This window comes from Enhydra lutris, unplaced genomic scaffold, assembly GCF_002288905.1.
Source record: "Enhydra lutris kenyoni isolate GAN:26980312 unplaced genomic scaffold, ASM228890v2 scaffoldscaffold119, whole genome shotgun sequence".
NCBI lineage: Eukaryota > Metazoa > Chordata > Mammalia > Carnivora > Mustelidae > Enhydra > Enhydra lutris.
This window is the reverse complement of record NW_019154203.1, coordinates 614,284-622,796: the sequence shown is the minus strand read 5'-3', so window position 1 is coordinate 622,796 and position 8,513 is coordinate 614,284. Positions and strand designations below refer to the sequence as shown.

The 8,513-nt window shown below is 56.5% G+C and overlaps 1 protein-coding gene and 1 pseudogene across 4 annotated transcripts in view; one reads left to right on the top strand and one right to left on the bottom strand.

The window, feature by feature from the left end:
* Positions 1–216: 216 nt before the first annotated feature.
* LOC111139807 lies at positions 217–1,208 on the bottom strand (annotated as a pseudogene).
* Positions 1,209–2,903: 1,695 nt separating this feature from the next.
* The window catches only part of LOC111139804 (IQ motif and Sec7 domain 2), a 76,801-nt gene continuing 71,191 nt past the window's right edge, over positions 2,904–8,513 (top strand). For all 4 annotated transcript variants that reach the window (XM_022492207.1, XM_022492206.1, XM_022492205.1 and 1 more), the window contains exon 1: positions 2,904–3,671. In XM_022492207.1, coding sequence (XP_022347915.1) covers positions 2,965–3,671 — 707 coding nt within the window. In that variant the 5' untranslated portion in view covers positions 2,904–2,964. The remainder of the gene's footprint in view (positions 3,672–8,513) is intronic.

Sequence of the window (8,513 nt, the reverse complement as noted above, 5' to 3'; positions counted from 1 at the left end):
ATGGATCATTATTTCAGTCCTTTTTACGGCTGAAAAGTACTCCATTGTGTGGATATGGCACATTTTGTTTGCCCATTCATCAACAGATGAACATTTGATTGTTTCTGCTTTTTGGTTATTGCAAATAATGCTGCTATGAACATTCACGTACACGTTTCTTGGTGGACATATGTTTTCATTTCTCTTGGCTATGTACCTAGGAGTGGAATTCCCGGGTCATATGGTAACTCTATGGTTAACATTCTGAGAAAATTTCAAACTGCTCTCCCAAGTGACCACACCATTTTGCATCCCAAAGGACCACCCAACGGTTGTTCCTACCCATTCAGTGGCTGAAGCAGTGGGAGTTGCAGACCAGTCTTCTGTAGTGGGCTGAGCGCTCCAGTCTTCAGCAGGGAACTTCTAGGAAAGGCACCGAAGGCACGTACACACCTTCAGACCAGTTTGGGACCTTGGGTTGAGTAACAGTAAACTCAGGAACTGGAGCAGTACATTCACCTTGAAATTCCTCCTTGGACACAACCTTTTCAACAGTGGCCTGCTCTTCCTCTTCAATCTCTTCAGGATCTCTGTAGAAGTAGAGATCAGGCATGACCTCCCATGAGTGCTCATGGGAGATGATGCCATGCATGCACAGAAAGAACTTCCTGGTCCAGACCCACCGAGGGTTCTGCCTTGTTGTTGCACGGGATGGCAATGCCCACATGGCACAGAGGAGTGTCTGTGTAATACAGAGCATTGGTAGGCAGATTAACATAAGACACTTAGGTGACAGGCTGGTGATCAGCCCTGGGACCAGACATCACCAGAAGTCATGGCTCCGGGGAGGCTGCCTGGAGCTGGCTAGTGAAGTTTCGGGGAGTGAAGTGGCCAGCGGTAGGAGTGGATCCAGGAACAACAGCAAACTTGAACAGAGCTCACTGGCCACTATTACTGGAGTATATGACACTGGCAGCAACCAAGTTTTCAATGGTAACAACGGTACAAGCCACCAGCAGAAGCTTCTCCCAGATTTTCTTCAGATTTAAGCTGTAGATGCCTTCATTTTTCTCTTTAGAGATGTACAGTTCTGCTTGGAAGTCAAGCTTGGTGCCACCTAAGAGGGTTCTTGCTGCAAAGACTTTAAGGACAGCCTCCTCCTTCATGTGGAGGACACTAAAGGCTCTGGAAATTGTGAAAGTTATGACAGGAACCCAAAACAACACCATATGGGTAGCACATAAGTCTCATTGTGTGTGTGTGTGTGTGTGTGTGTGTGTGTGTGTGTGTCTCATTGTGGTTTTTGATCTACATTTACCTGGTGGCTAATGATGGTGAGTGTCTTTTCATGAGCTTATTGGCCCTTTGTATCTTCCTCAGAGCGATGTCTCTTCTAATTCTTCGCCCATTCAAAAACATTGGGTTGTCTTCTTGTTGTTGGGCTCTAAGAGTTCTTTGTGTATTCTGAATACAAAACACTTATCAGATATACCATCGGCAAATATTTTCTCCTATTCTGTGGATTGTGCTTTCTGTGCCAAATGTTTTTACCTGCTTTTTTCTAATACCACTCCTACCAGACAGGCGTTATTGATTGAAGAAATGGAAGTTCAGACAGAAGATAGAATTTAAATCCATTTTGTCTCACTATTTCTGGCTTTAAGGAGCTTGACCTGGCAGAGGACATAAAATAAGAACACAAACGAATGCATTTTAAAGCAGAGATCCACTTGTCCCATAGTACCACAAGAGAAGTGTAAAGAAGTGAAATGGGAGGTTGAGAGAAGAGAGAAAGCGAGCACTTCTGGCCAGGGAAATCAAGGTTGGCTTCAATAAGGTGGCATTTAAGTCTTGAAAGATGGGTACAGTTCCACTGGATGAAGACGATGGACACAATGGAGAGCATTTCCAAAGGAGGGCAGAAAGTGAGAGTTGAAGGAATGAATGGAGCTTTGATCCTAAGCTGCGATGGGGAGTCCCAGAACTTGTTGGGATGGGATCCTGGGACCTCCTTGGTTGGAGGACCCAGGGACTGGGTAACCTTCGTGATCCTGGGGTTGAAGGGGTGGGGGATCTGGATGTTGCATTGGATGGAGAGTTTAGGAACTGGCTGCAGTGGGGGGTGAATGGCTGTGATGACTGTGGGGAAAGGGAGGTGATGTTCTGGGGGCTGCCTGGGAAGTGGGAGCTGTGGCCTCCCTGGGCTGGAGGGACATGGGGCTGGCTGAGATGGAAGAATGGTCCAGGGACTGGCTAGGATGAGAGATCCCGGGACTACCCGGGATGTGGGCGGGAGGGAGGTCGCCTGAGATAGGACGTCCCGGGGTTGGATGGGATGTGGAATCTGACACTTGGGATTGGCAGGCCCAGGGAATGCGGAGTCCTCAGGAGGCCCGGATCCGGAGGCTGCCTGCAATGGGGGTTCCAGGGATGTCTTAGATGAGGATCTTGGGCTGAGACGACCCCAGGGACATTGGAACGGACCGAGATGGAGGCCTCCGTTGGGCTGCATTGGGTGAAGCCCCTGGGAGCGGTGGCACAGAGAGATTCCCCGCAGCCTATGCTGCGGCCGGCACGAGTGTCTCAGGGCGGGTCTGCCTTCGGGATCGGGTGGCGGCGGCAGGGGGGGCGCGCGGGGGCGGGCCGGGCGCGCGGGGGGGGGGCAGGGGCGGGGGGCGGGCCGGCGGCCGGGGCGGTCCCGCGCGGCCGCGCTGCGCAGTGACTCCGCAGCGGGCGGAGCGCCGTGGGCCGCGTCCTCCTGAGCCGTGGCGGTGGCGGCGGCAGCGGTAGCCTCAGCTCCTGCTCCCGGTGCCGCCGGCCCCAGAGCTGTCTCCCGGGCCCCCCCGGGCCCCCGGGCCCTCGAGCCCGGTGCGCGCCCTCGCGTCCCGCCGGCCCCCTCCCCCGGCTGGGCCCGGGGGAGGGTGGCGCCGCGAGCGAGCGGGGACCGGGCTCTCTTGCCCCTTCCCCTGCCCCTGGGCCGCCAGAATGGAGGCGGGGTCGGGGCCCCCGGGCGGTCCGGGATCCGAGAGCCCCAACCGGGCGGTGGAGTACCTGCTGGAGCTGAACAACATCATCGAGAGCCAGCAGCAGCTGCTGGAGACCCAGCGGCGGCGCATTGAAGAGCTGGAGGGCCAGCTGGACCAGCTCACCCAGGAGAACCGCGACCTGAGGGAGGAGAGCCAGCTGCACCGCGGGGAGCTGCACCGGGACCCCCACGGCGCGCGGGATAGCCCCGGCCGCGAGAGCCAGTACCAGAACCTGCGCGAGACCCAGTTTCACCACCGAGAGCTGCGGGAGAGCCAGTTCCACCAGGCGGCTCGGGACGTGGGCTACCCGAACCGGGACGGCGCCTACCAGAACCGGGAGGCGGTGTATCGGGACAAGGAGCGGGACGCCGCCTACCCGCTCCAGGACACTACTGGCTACCCAGCCCGCGAGCGCGACGTGGCCCAGTGCCACCTGCACCACGAGAACCCAGCCCTGGGTCGCGAGCGTGGCGGGCGGGAGACCGGGCCAGCTCACCCGGGCCGCGAGAAGGAAGCCGGCTATTCGGCGGCGGTGGGCGTGGGGCCCCGGCCACCGCGGGAGCGGGGCCAGATGAGCCGTGGCGCATCCAGGAGCTCCAGCCCCGGGGCCGGCGGCGGCCACAGCACCAGTACCAGCACCAGCCCGGCCACAACCCTCCAGAGAAAGTAAGGAACGTGTGTTCGTACCACCATCCACCCCTCCGTTCACCCCAGCTCTTCCCCTCTAGTTCCCTCTCCAACTTGTATGGCTGATAAAGTAAGAAGTCTGTGCCTGATTCCATGTCCTCCTCTCCCGTCCCAGCCTGTCAGGAGGAGCTGGGTCCTCCTCAAGCAGCCGCCTCCCATTCTCTAGCCACCCCAGCCTGGGTTGGCCAGATGAGTGCAGGTGTCTCTTCTTTCTCAAAACCACGAAGTGAGGGCCTACAGCAGTCATCACCCCTCCACTTCTTCACCGCCTAGCTGTACCCTTCCCAGAGGATGGCTATTTATTTATTTATTTATTTATTTATTTATTTTGGAGGTGCTGCTTGGGATTTTTATTATCTGATGGTGTCACCTCAGAGCCCCGAGGGAAAGAAAGCCCCCATTCTCCCCCCGCCCCCCCAACCAACCTTTGGGTCTCCTCTGCAGGTGCTGAGTGCAGGCCTGATCTTGTCTCTGACGGTCTCAGACCCATCCTTTCCCAGATAGGCAGGTGGGGACCGGAATGGCTGCTGGAGGCTGAGACGCCCCTCTGAGGGGAACTGCAGCACATTCTGGCGGGGGGAGCAGAGATGGGGGAGCAAAGATGGAGGCCAGGCCCTTGGCTAGTTCCTCAAAGACCACCCCTCTCCACCCTGGAGAAAAACACCACCCAATGAAAGAGCTACCAGGAAGGGAAGTCTACGGATCTTCCCTCTTGTTGGATCAGTGCCAGTTTCTCTTCTGGGGCCTGTGTCAGCCTATTTGGGACATGTTGGCAGTATCTCTTGGGTTGGTGGGACATAGGCTGGGTCCACTTCTTCCTTGCAGACAGTACCATGAGCTGGTCGAGATAAATGTCAGGCTAAGAGAGTCAAGGGCATGCAGGCTCACAGGGCTTCCCTGAAGGCTCCCTGCTTTCCCTTCTGCTGTATTGGAAAGAACACTGAACCGGGAGTTAGGAGACCTGGGTCCCCCTTCCAGCTGTGCTGCAGATTGGCTTCGTGACCTTGACTGAGTCCCTTCCTCTCTCGGGCCATCAGTTCCCCCCCATATCTTGTCTGCCTCGAATGCTCTTTAAGGTCCCCCAGCTTAGATTTGATGGTTCTGTGACTAATACAGCCACACTACAGAGCAAGTCTGAAGTCCTCTAGCGAATGGACAGCCTTCCCCCTCCTCTCACTGCTCAGCTGGTCCTACCATGTGCCACAACCAGTGGAGTGTCTCTTGGAGGCTGGGCTGGGGGTGGGGAAGCCTTCTGCCTCAGGAAATCTGCCGGGAGACAGCTCTCTGCAACTCCCCCGTGGTGAGGCAGCAGGCTGGGGTGCTGGGTTGAGATGGCTGGGCCCCAGGAGCAGCAGCTGCAGCTCGAGGGCTCAGCTGGGCTCCGCTGCAGTGCACCCTCAGCTGAGTTTTGGTGTGCGCTGCCCCAGAGTAGTCCGGGGGCGAGGGAGATGGGTTCTCCTGTCCAGGCATGACTGCTGGGAGCCCATTCCCCGTAGACTGACTGCTTGTGTGGGTCCCACGCTGGAGGAAGGAAGGGGTCAGACCCACTGAACGAGGCTGTTTCAGGAGAGGCCCCTGGTGGGAGTGGGAGTAAGAGACTGGACGGATGGTGGTCCTTGAGCCTGGCTGTGGAATACTTTTCCAGAGTGGTCAGGTCTGTGATAGTCTCATTATGTGTGGCTCGAGGGAGCAGAACCAGGAGCAGGCAGAAATTGGGGGATAATTCAGGGAGAACTTTCCAACCTGGCTGGATGGTGATGCAGTGGACTGACTCAAGAGATGGTTGGCCGGGGTGGGGGGTGGTGCTGGACATGTCCAGTAGAGGCCCAGTGGGTGTCGGGAAGAGCCAGAGAAAGCACCATTCCTGAATCCGGTGTAGAGCCCAGTGAAGTGATCTGGGTCTTCCCAGTTCCAGGATTCCATTACCCTCAGATTCTCCATCCTGCAGCCATGGATCTGAATCTCTTGGCTGGCTGGAAGCCCATTTGCTCTTGAGCTCTGTGCTTCTGCCATCCGCACAGGCCTGCCTCTCTGTCTGTCCCTCTTTTGTAAACCCTCCAGGCTGTTTGTTGGATTTCTTTTCCTCAACTGGATTAATAGGAGGGTTTAGATAGTACTTTAAATCTCTCCTAACCATATATTAAATATTTGCACATCCACCTTTGCCTCTTTGGGGCCTCACAACAGGCCCTGTGCAGTGAACAGTAGCAACTCCATCTTAGAGATGGGGAAACCGAGGCTCCAAGATGAAAGGGTTCTGCTCAAGGTTATGCTGCTGGCTCCTAACAGAGCTGGGACTCGAACCCAAGTCCACCTGCTCCAAGGCCTGTCATTTTTCCACCAGAGCTTGGCGACCCACAGGAGTCTGTTGGCTTCGGGACCTGGCCAGGTCACAAGCTGGGAGAGGCCAGGAGAGCCTTAGATATCTAGAGGATTTGAGCAGGAGGAGCTGACGCTGGGATGAGTGGGGGCGCCAACGGGGGAGGGAAGAGGGTCTTGTGTCTCCCTCCTTTCCACTCTCCCTCGCAGCCAGGCATCAGGAAGGGGCCTGTTGCTGCGGTAGCCATTGCTGCCACCACAGCTGCCGAGGAGACTCCCCTGCCGGGCCGTTCTGGGTTTGTAAGGAGTGGGTGAGAAGGCTGCCTCGGGAAGCCAGGGCAGGCAGGGTGGGAGTTTTCGCAGCAGAGGCTGCCGCACTGGGGGAGGATAGGTAAAGCTGGTACAGGCTATAGACGTTTCTGGTCCCCAGGCTCCCTCTGGCGGAGAAAGAGGGGAGAGAGGCCAGCTGCCGCTTGCTGAGGGCCCCGTGTGCCTGGGGATTTAATTCAGTCCTCCCCGCGACCCTGTGGGTCTGTCACCACAATGCACATTTTATAGCTGAAGAAACTGAGGGGGCTCAGAGGAGTGAAGCGACCCACCCGAGGTGACACTACCCCGAAGACAGACTTTTGGTCCTGGGAACTTTAGCTCTGCTGCAGCTGAAAGTGGCTGTCTTGTCCACCCCCACCCATGTCCTACTCCACTCCCCCCGCCCCCCCGCCGGAGTCCCACATCCTCCTGCACTGTCTCTTCTGGACAGGTTCCCGGATGCCAGTCTGCCTTCTGCTGTGCTCTGGGTGTGGCCTTTTTAGTGCAGCATAGAGTGAGAGGAGGCTCAACCTCCTTCCGGCCACTGGTCTTCTGGATGTGAGGGCTTTGCTTGGTTGTTTGCTTCTTTGTTTGTTAGTCATTGCTGGGCTCCATCAACATTCAGGTCTTTTATCCTTGGCATGGCCGCCCCTCTCCAGATGATCAGAGAAGAGCTCTGCGTTCCTGGTTGATCTTGGCCTGGCCCCCCTTGGAGTTCTGGCGCCTGGAATGATTTATGGGTGTGCTGGGGGGCACTGCTGAGACACTCTACACTGAAGAGAGCTGTATTTCCCACGCTTTGTGCATGGGGCCCAGCTCTGGCTCCGCTGTAGGCGGTGGTGGGCTGTAGCTGGTTGGGTGGTAACTCTCCATCCTCTGCCCACCCCCCTCCAGGCATACCTCCTCCCCCGCCCACCCACCCTGCAAGCTAGCTCACACTGGGGGACAGCAACCAGAGGGCCTGGCCTGGTGTTCCTGACAGCCAGGGCAATGCATGGTCTACTGCGTGGCTGCTGGGCTGTGTCAGTGTGCTTCCTGCAGGGGCCGAGGGCACTGGGGGAAGTGGGGGTGATGAGAGTGAGCCCAGGGAGGGGCCCCAGGGAAGTGTGTCTCCTCTGGGGTCTTGGTTGCTTTTCCCGGGGTGGGGGGGTTCTCCTTCTTCCCAGGAGGGTAAGCCATTTATTTTCCCCCCACTGTGTTGGGAGCATTATACTTGTGTGGGAGGAAATGATAATGTTGAGTTGAATGAGAATTAGAGGAGTCTTGCTTCTCCGTCTAGATCTGGGGCAGGAATGGGGTTGTTGTCATCCACAAAATTTCTTGGCTGCGTGCACAGATCAGGAGGGGCCCCCAGGCTGAGCAAACACCGTGCTCTCAGCACTTATAGAGCCCCTTCCTACTGGCCAGAGACACAGGGTGCCAGGCTTAGCCCATGGCAGCGACAGTGCTCAGCACAAAACAGGCAGTAAGGGTGGTGGGGGTGTGCAGGATCTGGGAGGAAGGAAGGATCAGGGCAGGGCAGGCCTCTGGCTGAGTACCTGGCTGGAGGGCTTTGAGGGGAGTAGGTGTCTCCTGGTGTCAGACGGGGGCCTATGTGGGAGAAAGACTGGACTCAGGCTTGCCCTCTGCTACTGTTTCATCTCATCCCCCACCACCTCTTGCCTTGCCTACTGGGGCCTCTGAATTTGTTGAGAGCATAGTAAAGGCCTGGAGCATGGAGAAGAGGCCACACACATGCTGAGTGAGTCTCAGCCTTCTGTGTGCCAGGTGCCACCCTATGTGGCTTTATGTAAGAATAGCTAGCTCTTCTTCTTCTTCTTCCTCTTCTTCTCTCCTCCTTCTTTTTACTGAATTTACTGAGTGCCAAGCACTATTTGTTCTAAGCGCTTTCCATGTATTAATTCATTCGGTTGTCACATGAATCCTTTGATGTGGATGTTGTTATTAAATCCATTTCACAGATGAGGAAACCAAGGCCCAGAAAGGGTTGGTTAACTTGCCCAATGTCACTCAGTGAATAAGCAGCAGTACCGAGAAGGAGCTCGAAGGAGCCCAGGTGGCAGGCTCTAGGGTCCATCTGCAGTGCTCTCACCCACCATGCAGTCTGGCCGCTTATCTCATTTGCAGAGTCCCTTGCCAGGTTAGTGAAGGGGTAGTATTAACCTCATTGTTCAGACAGGGCAACGAGGATCA